The sequence below is a fragment of the Urocampus carinirostris genome, chromosome 20 (assembly GCF_059441175.1).
Source record: "Urocampus carinirostris isolate Australia breed hairy pipefish chromosome 20, RoL_Ucar_1.0, whole genome shotgun sequence".
Classification (NCBI taxonomy): Eukaryota; Metazoa; Chordata; class Actinopteri; order Syngnathiformes; family Syngnathidae; genus Urocampus; species Urocampus carinirostris.
Window position 1 is genome coordinate 1,551,631 of NC_142368.1, and position 19,142 is coordinate 1,570,772.

Consider the following 19,142-nt stretch of genomic DNA (forward strand, 5'->3'; position numbering starts at 1 on the left):
ATATATGAGGAAATTGACACTAAAATTGAATTTCATTGTCTCGGTCTGCCGGCCTTGCCACCAAATGTAAGCTTAGGGAACTGCGTTCCTACAACCACGATGCCAAATCGCGACAGGGACTCACGGCTGTGAAGTAGACGACTCCGGGATCGTTGCCGGTGGTCCTGGACAGGCCAAAGTGGGACACTTTGCAGACCAGGTTGCTGTTGACGAGTACGTTGCGAGCGGCAAGATGGCGATGGACGTATCCCATCTCGGCCAGGTATCGCATTCCTGCAGCCACGCCTCGTAGCATTCCCACCAACTGGATGACGGAGAGCTGGCCGTCGTGGCACTAAGTGGAGAGAAGCTAGCTGAGCAACGTCCACCGACTGTCTGTCCTTTCTGTCTGTCCTTTCTTTTGAACGCTACTCACTCTCAGGAAGGCGTCCAACGGGCCGTTCTCCATCAACTCGGAGACGATCATCACCGGTTTTCCTTAATGGCCGCAAGAACATTCAGGTAAAGAACGTCAATGTTCCCTGTCATTTTCCCCGGGTCTGAGCTTTCACACAAAGTGGGTGAGCAACGCTTGAAACGACAGTGAGCAACGGCAATCCCAAGTGTGGCAACTAAGTCATTATCAAACATGTTCAAAACTTGACATCACGTTACATTTTGCTGAGTTTTCGGCAATGCAAAATTATTTTTCACTTTTGAACGAATTGACTACAAACTTCATTTGTTTTTACATTTCTTTCACAAGATTTCCATTTCTTTTTTTTTCCTGATATCTTTTGTCGCATAATACGAACATTTTTGTGGCTTATTGAGTCGGTTGCACGATACACAACTGTATTTAATTACATTTTTTTAGTGGAAGTACAATGTTGATTGACTTGGTATAATGGGAAATTATTTGAATGCAACACAAACTTTTTCTTCTTTTTCCCTGTTTTTTAAAATTCCTTCAAAAACTCTCATTGTGTTTATCTTTTCCTAGCTGTTACTTCTGTCTTTTTGTTCTCTATTTACTTTTTTCCTTTGTTTCTTTCTTTTCTTTTTTTCTGGCTTTTCCTGAATTTTTCCTTCTTTTTTCTCTTCCTTTTGTTTATTTCTTCTCAGCTTTTCACTACTTTTTCATTTTGGTATTTTTTTTTTTTGTTCTACTTCCCCTGCTTCCTTTAAGTCATTTTTTGCACAATTTTACATCATATTTGGTCGTGTAGGGATGAAAGAAGCAAAAACAACCTGAAGAGCCGGTTGGGACCCGAAAGAGCCTGTTCCTTTTTAGTGAGCCGAGCCGAAGAAGCCGGTTCTGGAAAAACTCTACCGACTTTACTCAACTTTGTTCTACTTCGACATTGACATCAAAATACCGCATTTAGAACTCAGCGTCAGGGGAACCCGTGTATTTTGACCTTCATGCACTCTAACTTTGACTTAATTCGCTTTTTAATTAGCAATTTTTGAGCCCTCATTTTTGTGAACTGGCTAGATTTTCTTGTGCACAGAAAAGCTCTGGGCAATGTGCGATTACGCACGCACGCAGCTTAGAGGGAACATTGTTTGTAGGTGACTTTGTGGGCGTTACCTCTGGTGACCACGCCCTCCAGTCGGACGACGTTAGGATGCTCGAACTGCCCCATGATGCTGGCTTCTCGAAGGAATTCCCTCTTCTGCGTGTCCGTGTGGCCGGCTTTCAAGGTTTTGACGGCCACGGCGGCGTCGCGCTTCCCGGGGACCTTCAGCCGCCCGCTCCGCACCTCCCCCAGTGTTCCTGTTTTGCAGGAAAGACGGGATTTTTAGGAAAAAAACGACAGAAAATGTGTAAAGCAGGGGTGTCAAACTCCTTTGAACTCAGGGGCCACACGATGAAACAAACATTCTGTTGGGGGCCGGACTAGTAGATGAAAGAAAGAAAAGAAAAAAGAGGGATAAAGAAAAAGAGAGAGCGTGAGAAACAAAAGATAAAAAGTCTTGAGAGAGAGAGAGAGAGAGAAACAAAAGATAAAAAGTCATGAGAGAGAGAGAGAGAGCGAGAGAAAGAGAGCGTGAGAAACAAAAGATAAAAAGTCATGAGAGAGAGAGAAAATGGGTGAAAAGGGGTGGAAGAGAGAGAGAGAGTGGGAGAAAAGGGGTGGAGAAGAGAGAGAGAGAGAGAGATTAGAGAGAGAGAGAGAGTGGGAGAAAAGGGGTGGAAGAGAGAGAGAGTGGGAGAAAAGGGGTGGAAGAAAGAGGGACAGAGAGAGAGAGTGGGAGAAAAAAGGGGTGGAAGAGAGAGAGAGAGTGGGAGAAAAGGGGTGGAAGAGAGAGAGAGAGAGGGAGAAAAGGGGTGGAAGAGAGCGAGGCAGAGAGAGAGAGAAATACAAGTACAGTGTCTTTGTTCGAGGCACCTGGCTTTGGCAACATCAAGTTGACCTATTCCAACCTGCAGCTTGTTTTCCTCTTGCGCTTCTTTGAGCGTTGTCTCGCGGGCCGGATTCAATACCTTAGCGGGCCTGATCCGGCCCGCGGGCCGCCTCTTTGACACCTGTGGCTGAGTAAGAGAATGTGCGAGACTCACCGGTTCGGATGAGCCGTTCGATTTGCACGTAGGACGCGTCCAGCTCTCGGCCGAACTCCTTGCTTTCGGGGTCCACGTAGCCTTTAGTGCCTGCAAATTTGACTGAAAAGAAAAGAAAAGAAAAGAAAAGAAGAGAAAAGAAAAGATAAGAAAAGAAGAGAAAAGAAAAGAATAGAAAAGAAAAGAAAAGAAGGAAAGACTTACGCTCGAGTCGAGCCAACTTCAAAATGTCTGTCACTCTTACAAATGCTATGAGTGTTCATTTAACACTCATCACAAATTGAACCTGCCTACCGTTGCTGCCCCCTGCTGGCACTCCCAAATGTTTAGATCAGGGGTGTCGAATTCGTTTTAGCTGGGGGCCACAAATGCTATAAAAAATCTCACGGGGGCCGGACTAGTAAATTGAAGAGAAAGAGAGAGGGAGAAAAAGAGGGAAGGAAAGAGAGAGTGATAAACAGATAGGGAGAAGTAACAGTGAGAGCAGAATAGAGATATGAATGGAAAAGAAGGGGGAAATGAATATAGAGAGAAAAAGAAAGTGAAAAAAGAGAAAGAGAAAAAGAATAAGAGAAGTGAAACGACAGAAAGAAAAAGAGTCAGCAGGAGAAAAAGGGACAAAGTGAGGTGAGAGAGGTCGAAAAAGGAAAAGAAAGAGGGTGAGAAAGAAAGAAAAATAGAAAGAGAGAGAATTAAGGTGTAAATTAGAGAGAGAAAATAAAAAGAGAGCAAGACAGAGAATGAGAAAGAGTTAGAGAGTGAGAGAGAAAGAGAAAAAGAGAGAGAAAGAGAGAGTGAACAGGAGAAAGAAATAGAGGGAGAAATAAATAAAAAAGAAGTGAGTCAGAAAGAAATTCTTTTCTCTCTTTTCTCTTTCTCTCTTCACACCCTTTGCACTTTCTTTTCTCTCCTTCTGTCTTTCTATTTCTCTTTGGATTTCTTTCTTCCTCTCCCTTTCTTTTCTCTGTCTCTTTCACTCTCTGTGTCTCTTTTTCTCTTCCTTTATCTCTTTCTCTCTCTCTGTGTCTTTTTAACTTCTTTTGCTCCAACTTCCTTTTTTCCTTTTCTCTATTTTCTCTTTCTCTCTTCCTACCCTTCGCGCTTTCTTTTCTCTCCTGTGTTTCTATTTCTCTTTGGATTTCTTTCTTCCTCTCCCTTTCCTTTCCCCCTCTCTCACGACTTTTTTTTCTCTTTTGTTTCTCACGTTTTCTCCCTCTCTCTTTTTCTTTCTTTGTCCCACCCTCTCTCCTTTTCCCCCCCTCTTTCTCTTATTTCTTTATCTCTTTTTCTTTCTCATTAACCTACTAGTCCGGCCCCCGACAGAATGAGTTAAAATGAGTTTGACACCCCTGGCTCATGTTTTTTAGGCCCTGTTCAAGAGCTTCCCGTAATCACACTCACGTTTGCCCTTGAAATTGAGTAAGGTCACAACGTAGAAGAAGAAAGAGACTCACACTGGAAGTAAAGCTCCCCGTCTCCTTCCTGTTCCGCTTTACTGTACCCGCATTGCCTGCAGGGGCACAAAGAAGAGGGCGCCATTTTCAGGACACAAAAACACCAAAGTTCTCCAGAAAACGCGGCGGTACCTTCTGCCGACGATGAAGCCCAGGACCATGAGGACCAAGATGATGGTCCCGGCCACCGCCACCACGGCGATGATGATGACGGGGTTGTGCTCGCTGGAAATGGCCGCGGCTGCTGACGGAAAAAATGGTAAAATCTCAAGCTTCGTTTCAGAGAAGGAGGACGGATGGAAAGTCTCTGTCACGAGGAGACCGGACCAGAACGGAGGCAGGAGGCAAAACTCAGGGACAAGACAGAACATACGGGCTTTAACTAAAAACGTGCAAACACAGGTTTCTTCCGACTCAAACAAAACAGGACAGAGCAAAACAGAACCGGAGATGCAGACGGAAAATGCAATGAGCCAGCCCCCGCAAAACCCACAACCCACCCTTAAGTAGCACACACGCAATTAGCTGATCTATTGTAGCCGTGCCCAGGGGGCGGGGCCAGCCGGTCACCACGGCGACCATGCTGGACACGACAGTCTCACCGGTAAGCTCCTCCTTTGTGGTGATCTCGAACCGGGGACCGAAGGTCCCCTGTCCGGCCGGCGTGAAGGCTCCGATCTGGAAAACGTAGGCCGTGCTGGGCTTCAAGTTGTTGACGGTGGCCGACGTGGACTTGGCCCTGACGCTGGAAAAGCTCGGCTCCTTCTCGTCCTGCGGCCCACAAGAAAAACCTTTTATGTCCGTACTGAAGGATTTTAGATTTCATACATTTGACGATAAAGGATTTTATACAAGTTACATTTATTGAATGCAATGAAGATTTTTCACAGAGAAGGCTTAAGTTCGATGACAGGTCGCGCCGTTCCAAGTGTGTTTTGGCAGGAGAATTTTGATAACAGGGCGCTGACGAAGGACGTCAGATATTGTTTTGATAAGCGCTCTGCTGAGAGGAGTTTTTTAGACATCGCGACGCCCTTCGGCGAGGAGGTGGTGAAGCTGGCACCAGGTGCGCCCATGGGAGGAGTCGGCACGCCCATGGGAGGGGCCGGCACGCCCATGGGAGGAGCCGGGTTGTGAAGGGACGTGGGCCGAGAAACTTCAGAAGATCGGATATCAAGGGAGAACGAGAGAGACACTAATTCGGCTAATTCGATGGAGTTCACTTAGTTTATTATTTAAGAAAATAAATCTGCCCCCGTGTGGAAATACCAGTCTCTTGTTCATTTTTCCATAAAGAAGCGAGCATGCAGATAACTAATTCGAACAATTTGGTAAACGGTACATTTTTAATGTATATAATTCCGAACAGTACGCTCATGTCTCCAAAATTGAAATTGGATGTTCGCCAAGTCCCTGCGACTGGCTGGCAACCAGTTCAGGGTGTCCCCTGCCCACTGCCCGAAGATGGCTAGGATGGGCTCCAGCACCCTTGCGACCCTACTGTGGATAAGCGATGAAGATAGATGGATATTCGATGAGTCAAATATGGAGCTGGAAGGTACCTATGAAAATCAATTTCCAGGGAAACCAGGCTCTCTGTTATTATTCATCCATCCATTATCTGCAATGCTTATCCTCAGTAGGGTCACGGGGGTGCTGGAGCCCATCCCAGGTATCTTTGGGCAGTGGGCAGGGGACACCTGAAACTGGACCGGCCAATTAACCTGTGGGAATGTGGGAGGAAACCGGAGTGCCCGGAGGAAACCCACACAAGCACGGGGAGAACATGCAAACTCCACACAGGAGGTTCGATCTCATGACCTCAGAACTGTGCCGCACACGCGCTAACCACTGCGCCGCCGTGCTGCCATTCTGTTATCATTATTCTTGTTAAAAACCTGCAGGCCAGGTCGTGTGGAGATGGATGTTCAAAGCCTTAATCCTACCGCGAACCGTGATACTGTTGAGAAAATTCGACGTACTTTTCTGTAGTATTTGATTTCATATTCCGCGATGAGCCCGTTTGCTTGTGGAGGTTCCTGCCATGAAAGATGAACGCTGCGCTGCTGGACTTTCTCCTTGATGACCTCGCTGACCAGCGAAGGAGCTGCGAGAAGGACAAATATCAGAACTAAAAGCATGCCCGGTGATGTGCCCAGAAATGTCCCGCTGGGTGAAAAAGTACCGTATTTTCCGCACTATAGGGCGCACCGGGTTATAGGGCGCACCCCCCAAAAATAGTTTTTGGTCCTATATTTGACATACATAAGGCGCACCGGAGTATAAGGCGCTACAATGGGAACGTGGACAAAACAGTCAGATGGTTCAGTCCAACTGATTACCCCCTTAACATTCCCAAAGCTTGCAAAGAAACAAATACGTGTGGTAGACACGTGCGGATGCGGTGTCCGTACGATGTCACTCAAATGCATCGTTCCATCATTCGGAAGGTTAAAGTCTTGGGATTCAAGAAATGCCGATCATTCCTTAGTTTCTATTTTCTTTTTCGCTCGCAACTTTACTGCGCATATGACAATAAACACTTGGAATGGAGTTTAATTCACTCAACTCATCACAGCAACAAGATTGTTCTAAAACAAGATACCGGGAAAATAGAAAGCCGCATAGCTCAGCTAAGTTCTCACGTTCAATAATGATACGCAATCATGGTCTTCTTTTTCGGCCAATTGCAGGCTTTGTTTTGGCCCTCTAGCCAATCCGAGGCTCCGAATAACTTCAGCCAATAGCGATCGATTTAACGGATGATGGACACATCTTTTTCGGCCAATTGCAGGGTTTGTTTCGGCCCTTTAGCCTATCCGAGCCTCCGAATAACTTTAGCCAATAGCGATCGATTCAAATGATGACATTGGTTAGCCAATGAAACGCCGGTATATAAATCCCAGCATACACCGCGGACTACTCCACGTTTGGGGGGAAATCGAGTCGGCGGCTGCTTGCCTTAGTTGTGAGACCTTGCGATTTAATATTGAGCCATATATAAGGCGCACTGTTTTATAAGGCGCATGGTCAGCTTTTGAAAAAAATTAAGACTTTTAGGGGCGCCTTATAGTGCGGAAAATACGGTATATATGGACACAGTACACAGTCCAAAAATATGGATCTCGAGCCGTGGGTTCCCGACCCCTGCCTTAACAGTTGGCCCGAGTGACGGGGAAGGCATTTTACGCGACACAGCACCGGCAACGAGGCTCACCCGCTTCTCCCGTGGCGACCCGGACCGCGGCGAAGAGCCTCTGAGTCCGACTGAGTTCCGACACCCCGTTAACAGCCTCCACCTCGAAAGTGTAGTTGCGGTGGGCCAGAAGGTCCAGCACGCTGACGGTAGTCCCGGTCAACCGGGCCCGGGCCGGCACGTAACTGACATCGGGTCCGCAGGCTTGGCAGGACTCGGCTTCGCCCCCGCAGCGCCTGCAGCGGACCCGGTAGGTCAGGTCTTGGCGGCCGCCCGTGTCCGCCGGGGGGCTCCACTCCAGATGCAGTGCCGTGCGGTTGACGTAGTAGAGCAGGTTCTGCGGAGCCGAGGGTGGTCCTGGTGAAAGCCAGAGACCCCTGTGACTGGGGCTGCAGCCAACAACTATCTAAATCGGGGGGTGTCAAAGTCATTTGAACTCGGGGGCCGCACGATCCAACAAACATTCTGTCGGGGGCCGGACGAGTAGATTCAAGAGAAAGAAGAAGCCAGATCAAGAAATAAGAGAAAGAGGGAGAGAAAAGGAGAGAGGGCGAGACAGAGAAAGAAAGCGTGAGAAACAAAAGATAAAAAGTCGTGAGAGAGGGGGAAAAGAAAGGGAGAGGAGTAAATAAATCCAAAGAGAAATAGAAAGACAAAAGGAGAGAAAGAGAAGAGAGAAAGGGAAAAAAGGAAGTTAGAGCAAAAGAAGTTAAAAAGACACAGAGAGAGAAAGGGACAAAGAGCAACAAAGGAAGAGAAAAAGAGAGACAGAGAGTGAAAGAGACAGAGTCAGAGAGTGGGAGAAAAGGGGTGGAAAAGAGAGAGAGAGAAAAAGAGAGAGAGTAAAAGCGAGCGCTTGAGAAACAAGAGATAAAAAGAGAAATAGATAGAGAGGAAGAACGAAATCCAAAAGAGAAATAGAAAGAAAAAGGGAAGGTGAGAAAGAGAGAAGCAAGAGAAAGGGAAAAAAGAGTGAGCAGAGAGAAAGAGACAAGAGGAACAAAGGAAGAGAGAGAGAGAGAGAGAGAGAGAGAGAGATAGAGAGATAAATAAATACATGTAAAGTGTCCTTGTTTGAGGCACCTGGCTTTGGCAACATCAAGTGGACATATTTCAACCTGCAGCTTGTTTTTCTCTTGCGCTTCTCTGAGTGTTGTCTCGTGGGCCGGATTCAATCCCTTAGCGTTACTTGAAATCCTCCAGAGGCGAGTCAGACTCAATTTGTTCAATGAGTTACTGCCGTGATACACAAGGCCTTTTTGCAAACTTTGCAAGTATTCTTTTTATTCGTAGTATTCATGCTCAAATACTCCCAATCAGTGTTCCCTCTAAGCTGCGCACAAGAAAATCGAGCCGGTGCACAAATATCAGGGCTCAAAATGACTAATTAAGAGGCGACTCAAGTCAAAGTTACAGTGCATGAAGGTCAAAATACACGGGTTCCCCTGACGTTGTGTCCTAAATGCGGTATTTTGAAGTCGAGTCGAAGGAGAAGGAAGTTGATGAAAGTTATTAGAGTTTGTCGAGAACCGGCTTTTTCAGCTCGGCTCACTAATAAGGACCGGGTCTTTCGGGTCCTAAACGGCTCTTCGGGTTGTTTTTGCTTCTTTCATCCCAACATGACCAAATATGATGTAAAATGATGCACAAAATGACTTATAGGAAGGGGGGAATAGAACAAAAAAGAAAAAAATACCAAAATGAAAAAGTAGTGAAAAGCTGAGAAAAAAAGAAACAAAAGGAAAAAAGAAGGAAAAATGTAGAAAAAAGACGGAAAAAAGAAAAGAAAGAAATGTAGGAAAAAAAGTAAATACAGTCAAGGTGTCACACCAAAAAAAAAACAAAAACAAAAAAAACTTTAACTAAAGAATCCTTTATATAAAAGCTCACTATATAATCTGTGTTCAGTGTTCAGATACCTTAGGACGAAATCCACAGAACAAACTGTAAATATGCCAAAACATCGGAAGTGAATTTAAAGTTATTTGATTGGGTGAGTGGGAGGGATGGGTGGAGCCATGCAAAAACGCCCTACTCCGTCTGCGCCAAAGGTAAGCGCGTCAGGTTCCCTGTTTGCAGAATGTTGTGACGTTTTTACAAAATAACTGCTCGCATCTGCTTTTGAAACCAATATGTATGAAAAAGAAGGGTCGAAATGATTTGAACCGATCTTGAGTCATTGCAAGAAAGAGACAAGTTTAAAGTGGTATGTTTGTTGATTTTGGGACACGGGCTCCGGCATGATTCTCTTTTCATCATTTTTATCAAATCATCAAAAAAAATGTGCTGAAGACGAAGCTTTTGTCTGGGGTGCGGGTTTAGCAATTGAGTCAATTTGTCTCACAATGTATGGTGTGGCTTGATGGGTTGATGGACTCGTTATTGAAGTCTGAGAGGTAGTGGGTGGTTAGGCTGAGGATTTTAACTGCTGTGTGAGTGATACGGAAGAGTTTGGTCTGGTTCTTGAAAAAAGCATCGTGAAAAAGCATGCAGTGAGATGCCTCAATCGGTTGGAGAAACATGTCTGGCAACAATAGTATTTCATTGTCGTATCATAGATTTTTTGTCACAGGGCGCTAGCCGTGACCTTGGAAGGTCCCGTGGCAGTGGACTTACGTGTACAGGCGGCGGAAAGGGGGTCTTCAGGAGCACGATAGAATCCGTGGTCGCAGGCGCAACGGCGTGATCCTTCGTGCTCGGACGAGCTGTGAAGGGGGCAGCGGGAACAGCCTGGCTCCTCGACCGTCGCCCTGAAGAACCCGCGACCGCACGCTGCTCAAAAAGAGACGGGGCGTCATCAGAACCATGAATCTAAACCAGCAAAGTTTTACACGGTGCTCACGTGGGCAGGTATCCCCTCGCCGCTGAAATCCGGCTTTGCAACGGCACCCGCCGATAGGCACCAGCCACTCGCCCCGGGCACCGCAATGCATCCTGGGAGCGTGGCCCGCCTCCTCCTCGGCGTCCTCCACGCAGACGCCCGACACCTCCTGCAGGGAGGCGACGTCGCCCCCGGCCACCGTGTCCGGGAAGCGGGCCAGGTTGTGTACCAGCGAGCGGCACTGCCGGTAGTAGACCCGCACCGAGACCAGAGCCACGCAGGCCCCCAGGTCCTGGAAAGCCAGGTAGAACCCGCGGCGAACCAGAGGCCCGATAACGCGCACTTCCGTGTTCAGCTTCATCTTTCTCTCGCCCAGGTCGCCCTGCGTGAAGCTCTGGTCCGCCGCCACCGTGTCGATCTTTACATACTGGTTCTCGCTCATCCCGCGACCCAGCTCCGAGTCGGAATCCGTTTCCTGGTAGTACAAGTTGAAGGTCTCCTTGCAAGTCCCCGCTGTTCCAGGAAGGCTGTTGCAATCCCGCAATGTGAACTTGAGCTCCACGAAGATCCTCTGGGCGCCAGCTTTAGCCATCCAGTTCGTCCGCAGCCAGTTGTTCTGGTTGGGGACCATGACTTTGCAGACTTGGAAGGTGCGCACCGGGGTGAGGTTCTCGTCCAAACCGCTGATCTCTTCCCACTGGAACCGAAACAGACCGTTCGGGCTTATCGCAGTGGTTCTCGACCCTGTTGGAGCTACCAGACCTCACCAGTTTCAGATGCGCAGTCACCGGACCCTACTTTGGTGTAAAATTAATTTTTATTTCTACTGGTGCACAAAATTAACCGGACAGACCAAAACCAACAAAGTGCATCAACTCACAAAAGACTGAACTGCAAATCAGTGTAAATGCTCCTGTTGCCTTTAAGAGACAGGTTCATATTTGCGTGCCTTCATCTCGACGAAGGCTACTCTCATGTCGTCTCATCTCATCTCATTAGCTGCTCCGCTTATCCTCAGTAGGGTCGCGGGGGTGCTGGAGCCCATCCCAGCAATCATCGGGCAGTGGGCAGGGGACACCCTGAACTGGTTGCCAGCCAATCGCAGGGCACACAGGGGACAGACAACTCGCTCGCTCATTCACACCTAGGGAGATTTCCCTGATATGGAAGAGTTTGGTCTGGTTCTTGAAAAAAAGCATCGTGAAAAAGTATGCAGTGAGATGCCTCAATCTGTTGGAGAAACATGTCTGGCAACAATAGTATTTCATTGTCGTATCACCTGAAATACCAATCCACCTGAAATGCATGTCTTTGGAATGTGGGAGGAGTGCCCGGAGGAAACCCACGCAAGCACGGGGAGAACATACAAACTCCGCACAGGAAGTCCGGTAGCTGGATTTGAACCCACGCAGGAGGTTCCCAAGACCTTAGGACTGATTCTCGAAAACAAGTGTTTGCAAGGCTATATTGTAAGAAATTGTCTAAAAAACTATCGACTTTCTTGGCACCATCTGAATACTTCTGTATTAATTGAACAGTGTTGTTAAACCAGGTAAAGGATTTTATACATTTTACTATAAAGGATTTTATACGATTAAATACAAGTTACATTTATCGAGCGCAATGAAGATTTTCACTGAGTGGGCTTCAGGTCACGCTGTTCCAAATTCGAATGTTTCGGCTGGGAAATTTGGATAACAGGACTCAGACGAAGGACGTCGGGCATTGTTTTGATAAACGCTCGGTGTTGTTTAGAGTTTCTCCAGACGTCGAGGCGAGGGGGTGGAGCCCACGTGGGGGCTTTTCACGTGGGGCGGCATTAGCTCAGGAGGTAGAGCGATCGTCTCGGGATCAAGGGATCCCAGTTCGAATCCCGGGTCGTCCGTGTTACATGTCGAAGTGTCCTTGGGTAAGACACTGAACCCCTAATACCCCCAATAAGCAGGTTAGCGCCGCTATTGGGAAAAGTGGAGCACATTGTAAAGCGCTTTGGGAAATCATTGACTTGAAAAGCGCTATATAAATGCAGATCATTTCATTTGCACGCCCATGGGAGGAGCCGGCACACCAGCTTGCGGGAAAAAACGTGGGCAGAGGAAAAAAGGCAGAAGATCGAAGAAGATCGAGAGAGGCTTGACAGAGACTAAAGCGACACTAGTTCGGCCATATATTCGATGGAGTTCACTTCTACCTCAACCTCAAATGTGACCGGCTGTCTCATCCACCCTGCAGATGAGTTTTGTGCAGAGAAGTACTTGAAGCAGGCCTTATTTTGACTATTTGCATGCTCCACTAAAAAAAAAACTAAAAAAACCTAGGGATGAGCATGATGTCACTCTCCAGCATTCCCCTCCATCCCCCATTCTTCCTACGAAATGTCGTCTGCCCCAAACAGCTTCACTAAAAGAATGATAAGAGCAGATAGGTGTGGTGGAAAATAAAGCATAAGGGCTCATTGAACTCCGTAAGTAAGACGTGTCAGAACCTTCGAGACTGATTCGCCGAACCCCCGGGGTTCGATGGAATCCAGGTTGAAGGATTTTTTATTTTATTTAATTCACTATAAGGCAGGGGTGTCCAACTCATTTTAGCTCAGGGGCCACACGATGAAACAAACATTCTGTCGGGGGCCGGACTAGTAGATTCAAGAGAAAGAAAAAGAGAGATAAAGAAAAAGAGAGAGTGTGAGAAACAAAGGATAAAAAGTCATGAGAGAGAGAGAGAGAGAGAGTGAGAGAGAGAGAGAGAGAGCGTGAGAAACAAAAGATAAAAAGTCATGAGAGAGAGAGAGAGAGAGAGAGAGAGAGAGAGAGAGAGAGAAAATGGGTGAAAAGGGGTAGAAGAGAGAGAGAGAGAGAGAGAGAGAGAGAGAGAGAGAGAGAGAGAGAGAGAGAGAGAGAGAGAGAGAGTGGAACAAAAGGGCTGGAAGAGAGAGATAGAGAGAGTGGGAGAAAAGGGCTGGAAGAGAGAGAGAGAAAGAGAGAGAGAGAGTGGGAGAAAAGGGGTGAAAGAAAGAGGGGGAGAGAGAGAGAGAGAGAGAGAGAGAGAGCGGGAGAAAAAGGGGTGGAAGAGAGAGAGAGAGAGAGTGGGAGAAAAAGGGTGGAAGGGAGAGGGACAGAGAGAGAGAGAGTGTGAGAAAAAGGGGTGGAAGGGAGAGAGAGAGAGAGTGGGAGAAAAGGGGTGGAAGAGAGAGAGAGTGGGAGAAAAGGGGTGGAAGTAAGAGGGACAGAGAGAGAGAGAGAGGGGGAGAAAAAAGGGGTGGAAGAGAGAGAGAGAGGGAAAAAAGGGGTGGAAGAGAGAGAGAGAGGGAAAAAAGGGGTGGAAGAGAGAGAGAGAGAGAGAGAGAGAGAGAGGGAAAAAAGGGATGGGAGAGAGAGAGAGAGAAAGAGAGAGAGTGGGAGAAAAAGGGTGGAAGGGAGAGGGACAGAGAGAGAGAGAGTGGGAGAAAAAGGGGTGAAAGAGAGAGAGAGTGGGAGAAAAGGGGTGGAAGAGAGAGAGACAGAGACAGAGACAGAGAGAGAGAAATCCAAGTACAGCGTCTTTGTTCGAGGCACCTGGCTTTGGCAACATCAAGTTGACCTATTCCGACCTGCAGCTCGTTTTCCTCTTGCGCTTCTCTGAGTGTTGTCCTGATCTGGCCCGCGGGCCGCCTCTTTGACACCTGTGCTATAAGGGATTTAATATAATACAAATGAAATTTTGCTGAATGCAGTGGGGATTTTTCACAGGGATTCAGGGCTCGGGGTCAGTGTGGCCTGGACAAGAATGATGTTTACAGAAAAACGAGAACGAGGACAAGGGGTGAAACGAGCTTTCTGATAAGCTTTCTTGTTGCGAGTCCTCTAGACGTGGCGGCGTCTTCCGGCGAGGAGGAGGGGACGTCGGCACCTAGCCCGCCCCGGCGGAGGAAAAAGCACGCCCCGTGGGAGGGGCCGATGCCCCGACGTGTCAAAAGGACGGAACCCGGAAGAGACAAGACAGACAGACGGGAGCAAGGCACGACGAAAACTAATTAGACTAATCAGACAATAATTCGGCAAAATTCGATGGAATTCACTTAAGAAATAATTTGAGAAAATAAATCTGCGGCGGCGCAGTGGTTAGCGAGTGTGCGGCACAGTTCATGTCTTGGGAACCTCCTGTGTGGGTTCAAATCCAGCTACCGGACTTCCTGTGCGGAGTTTGTATGTTCTCCCCGTGCTTGCGTGGGTTTTTTCCGGGCACTCCAGTTTCCTCCCACATTCCAAAGACATGCATTTCAGGTGGATTGGCCAGTCCAAATTGTCCCTAGGTGTGAATGAGCGAGTTGTGTGCCCTGCGATTGGCTGGCAACCAGTTCAGGGTGTCCCCTGCCCACTGCCCGATGATTGCTGGGATGGGCTCCAGCACCCCCGCGACCCTACTGAGGATAAGCGGTGCAGCTAATGAGATGAGAATGAAGTTTGTGTTTGGTTAATGGAGTTTGATTCCTAATCTGAACAATTTGGACTCACCCCATTGGGAGGATAGGAGATCCACTCCAGGTCCGTCTGCTGCGCCTTGGAGTCCAGAAGAACCACTGAAGGAACCGAGAGGAACCTGGTTACTTTTTCAGGCGCACGCTCGACAAAGAGGAACACTGGACCGCAACTATGCTGCACTTGCACTCTTATATCTTCTTTGTTCCTTATCTCTTTGTTTTCCTTATCCTTACTGTAAAATGTGGAACTGGAGTGCCACGTCCAATTTCGTTGTCACAATGGTTTAAATCCGGCCCGCAAGACAACAGTGAGAGAAGCGCAAGAGGAAAATGAGCTGTAGTTTAAAATATTTCCACCGGATGTCACCAAAGCCAGTGAACACTTGCAAAAGAATTGTGGTCGTATTTCTCCGTTTTTCTCTGACTCACTTCTTTTTTATTTATTTCTCCCTCTTTTTCTTTCTCCTGTTCACTCTCGTTTTTCTCTTTCCTCTATTTCTCTCACTCTTTCTTTTTCTCTGTCTTGCTCTCTTTCTGTTTTCTCTCTCTAATTTATACTTTAATTCTCTTTCCTTCTATTTTTCTCTTTCTTTCTCACCCTCTTTCTTTCCCTTTTTTGATCCCTCCCTCTCTCTCACCTCACTTTGTCTCTTTTTCTCCTGCTGACTCTTTTTCTTTCTGTCGTTTCACTTCTCTTATTCTTTTCATCTTTCTCTTTTTTCACTTTCTTTTTCTCGCTATATTCATTTCCCCCTTCTTCTCCATTCATATCTCTATTCTGCTCTCTTTTTCTCTCACTGTTACTCTGTCTCCCTTGTTCTCCCTATCTGTTTATGGCTCTCTCTTTCCCTCCCTCTTTCTCTCTCTTTTTCTTTTCTCTATTTCTCTCTCACTCTCTAACTCTTTCTTATTCTCTGTCTTGCTCTCTTTCTATTTTCTCTCTCTAATTTACACTATAATTCTCTTTCTTTCTATTTTTCTTTCTTTCTCACCCTCTTTCTTTCCCTTTTTTGACCCCTCTCACCTCACTTTGTCTCTTTCTCCTGCTGACTCTTTTTCTTTCTGTCGTTTCACTTCTCTTATTCTTTTCATCTTTCTCTTTTTTCACTTTCTTTTTCTCTCTATATTCATTTCCCCCTTCTTCTCCATTCATATCTCTATTCTGCTCTCTCTTTTTTTCCTCACTATTACTGTCTCCCTTGTTCTCCCTATCTGTTTATGGCTCTCTCTCCCTCCCTATCTTTCCCTCCTTCTCTTTCTCTCTTTTTTTCTCTTTTCTCTATTTTTCTCTCACTCTCCAACTCTTTTTTTCCCGTCTTGCTCTCTTTCTATTTTCTCTCTCTAATTTACACTTTAATTCTCTTTCTTTCTATTTTTCTTTTTCCCTTTTTTGACCCCTCTCACCTCACTTTGTCTCTTTTTCTCCTGCTGACTCTTTTTCTTTCTGTCGTTTCACTTCTCTTATTCTTTTCATCTTTCTCTTTTATCACTTTCTTTTTCTCTCTATATTCATTTCCTCCTTCTCATTCATATCTCTATCTCTATTCTGCTTGCTCTTTTTCTCTCACTGTTACTCTGTCTCCCTATCTGTTTATCACTCTCTCTTTCCCTCCTTCTCTTTCTGTCTTTTTCTCCCTCTCTCTTTCTCTTAAACGTACTAGTCTGGCCCCCGTGAGACTTTTTGATAGCATTTGTGGCCCCCCAGCTAAAACGAGTTTGACACCCCTGGTATAGAGGAAAGGCAGCTTCCACCCCCTCCCCCAAATTCCAAACGGACCTCTCACTTCAATAAAAGCATCTTGGATCCAATTTTTGCTCCCATGGTTCGAATCCATCGATAAGGATATGAAGATAACGGGACGACTCGGGATGCGTTCACGGATATCGGACGTCAGCGCTAGCCGTCAAATAACGCAGCAAAAGAAAAGAGAGAAGAGCCCCGGGTGTTTCGGGGACGCTGGGACGACGCATTTCCGGTTCGCTGGACAAACGCTCGGCCCAAAAGAACAACTTACGGAACTTACCTTCCTTTACACTTTGCGCTTTCCCGAACGTCGCGAAGGCGCAGATGTGAAGGCAAAATGTCATCCAGGACGCCAGCATTCTGGAGCTTTCTTTCCTTTCTCCCTCGGCTATCCCGGTACCGCCGCCGCCGCCGCTCGTTTTCACCCACGACGGCCCATACGGAACCGCTTCTGCGCCCCGGAGCTGGTCTTCCCTCCCCCGCTCGAAGGAAAGCAGACCACAGCCGCCGGGAGAAACTCATGAGACCAAAGGAGAGGAGCCGTCCAATGAGAGGCGCGTGGGCGGGATGGGGGCGGGGCTTGCATCCTGTCTTAAATGAGGCCAGTTCGTTTGAAGGGACAGTGTGTAATATTTAGTGCTTCCTATTGGTACAAAAAAAACTTGATTTGAATACAGGAAAAATACAAGAACTATCCTACCAATGTTAATTTTCATATAAGCAAAAAAATAAAAAGCCAAGAAATTTGTATTTCTTTTACAAAGTGGAATCCATACCTAATGCCGTTGCCATGGTTGCCGATTTGCTGCTTGATGTGGCACTGGTTTTCGTTGGAATGATTATCTCATCTCATTAGCCGTACCGCTTATCCTCATTAGGGTCGCGGGACTGGAGCCCATCCCAGCCATCTCCGGGCAGTGGGCAGGGGACACCCTGAACTGGTTGCCAGCCAGTCACAGGGCAAACAGGGACAGATGATTCACCTAGGGACAATTTGGACTTCAGCTATTGAACCACACCCTACCACTGTGGTACCGCCAAATGAGGAAACACTAAAATACAAAGGAAAAAATAAAAACAACTTCAGAACAAAACATAAAAGTATAGAATAAAAGCAGGGGACACCCTGAACTGGTTGCCAGCCAGTCGCAGGGCACACAGGGACAGACAACTCACTCGCTCATTCACACCTAGGGACAATTTGGACCGGCCAATTCACCTGAAATGCATGTTTTTGGAACGTGGGAGGAAACCGGAGTGCCCGGAGGAAACCCACGCAAGCACGGGGAGAACATACAAACTCCGCACAGCAAGTCTGGAGCTGGATTTGAACCCACGACAGGTTCCCATGACATGAACTGTGCCGCACAAGCGCTAACCATGGAATTATTGTCTCATCTCATCTCGTTAGCCGTACCGCTTATCCTTATTAGGGACGCGGGGGGGCTGGAGCCCATCCCAGCCATCTCAGGGCAGTGGGCAGGGGACACCCTGAACTGGTTGCCAGCCAGTCGCAGGGTACACAGGGGACAGACAACTCACTCGCTCATTCACACCTAGGGACAATTTGGACCGGCCAATTCACCTGAAATGCATGTTTTTGGAACGTGGGAGGAAACCCACGCAACATACAAACTCCGCACATAAGTCTGGAGCTGGATTTGAACCCACGACAGGTTCCCATGACATGAACTGTGCCGCACAAGCGCTAACCACTGCGCTGCCGTGCTTGGAATTATTAAAAAGAATAGAGTAAAAAAGATATTGTAGTGTAAAATACAAGGTAATTATATAGTGCCATCTAGTGGTCAAATATTACACACTAGCGCTTTAATGGGACAGAGTGTAATATTTAGTGCCTCTTAGTTGTACCAAAAATGCTTCATTTAGTAAAAAAAAAAACTAATTGATTTGAATTATAGGTAAATAGGTCGAGAAATGTGTATTTCTTTTACATAGTAGTTGCCGCCATGTTTGTCTGGCATCTTGTTGCTACGCTGTGCTCATTTGACACTGGTTTTCCTTCCCTACAGTGTCATCTAGTGGTCAAGTAAAACACATTGTATTTTTAGAGGAGCTGGACGGATTTTGTGCGGTCCCTTTTCAAGGTTTCTTCATTTTCCTCATGTTGAGGTTTTTGAGTTTTTCCTTGCCCTTATGTAGGTTGCAGATCAGGGGATGCTGTCATAATAGTCTGTAATGATAGTGTGTGGTTTGCAATCGTCTGTGCAGCCCTTTGAGACTTCTTGTGATTAAGGTCGTCACAAATAAACATGACTTGACTACTCGCTGTCGCCATCTTCTGGCCTGTGTCATTATTGCAGCTTACTCTGCTCATTCATGTGCATGTGCAAGTACGTGTATTTTTTAGACACCCCCAATTTAACACTTGGAGTGTACTTGAAGCAAGCCTTTTTTTACAGTCTCCATTTTCACGGTATGTGTTAACAACGGCAAATGGAGTTCAATGAGCCCTTATGCTTTATTTTCCGCACCTATCTGCTTTTAATCATACTTTTAGTAAAGCTGTTGGGGGCAGAAGACATTTCGTAGGAAGAATGGGGAATGGGGGGGATGCTGGAGAGTGACATCATGCTCATCCTGTTTTTTTGGTTTTTTTTTTATTAGTGTAGCATGAAACTGGTCAAAATAAGTACTGCTTCAAGTACAGTCCAAACGCTAGCCCAATCCCGAAGAATTTAAAAAAAAAAAAAAAAAAAAAAAAAGTTTATTCGAGCACGTATAAGAAATGCACATACTTGCACGGACATGAACGAACTGAGGTTGCAATGATGACACAAGCCAGGAGATGGCGGCAGCGGGTAAAAAAGTCCTAAATTTCGTAGTTTTGTATGCTAACATCTGGCCTTTTGTCAGTTATGAAGCGTAAGGTTTGCCTCCTTTCTAGCTAGCTTTCTATCTT

At 46.6% G+C, this 19,142-nt stretch overlaps 1 protein-coding gene across 2 annotated transcripts in view; it reads right to left on the reverse strand.

Annotated features, from left to right (window-relative positions):
* The window catches only part of epha7 (eph receptor A7), a 33,999-nt gene that overhangs the window by 13,596 nt on the left and 1,261 nt on the right, over positions 1-19,142 (reverse strand). The window contains exons 2-15 of one of the 2 annotated variants that reach the window (XM_088325531.1): positions 16,996-17,202; positions 16,500-16,862; positions 14,510-14,574; positions 10,038-10,713; positions 9,812-9,967; positions 7,217-7,552; positions 5,982-6,106; positions 4,602-4,770; positions 4,132-4,240; positions 4,000-4,055; positions 2,546-2,647; positions 1,574-1,759; positions 416-477; positions 125-334 (exon numbers count right to left, since the gene is read on the reverse strand). In XM_088325531.1, the coding sequence (XP_088181657.1) occupies positions 125-334; positions 416-477; positions 1,574-1,759; positions 2,546-2,647; positions 4,000-4,055; positions 4,132-4,240; positions 4,602-4,770; positions 5,982-6,106; positions 7,217-7,552; positions 9,812-9,967; positions 10,038-10,713; positions 14,510-14,574; positions 16,500-16,578 (2,331 nt within the window). In that variant the 5' untranslated portion in view covers positions 16,579-16,862; positions 16,996-17,202. Of the gene's footprint in view, positions 1-124; positions 335-415; positions 478-1,573; positions 1,760-2,545; positions 2,648-3,999; positions 4,056-4,131; positions 4,244-4,601; positions 4,771-5,981; positions 6,107-7,216; positions 7,553-9,811; positions 9,968-10,037; positions 10,714-14,509; positions 14,575-16,499; positions 16,863-16,995; positions 17,203-19,142 lie in introns of both variants that reach the window. The other variant, XM_088325530.1, reaches the window with a different exon arrangement.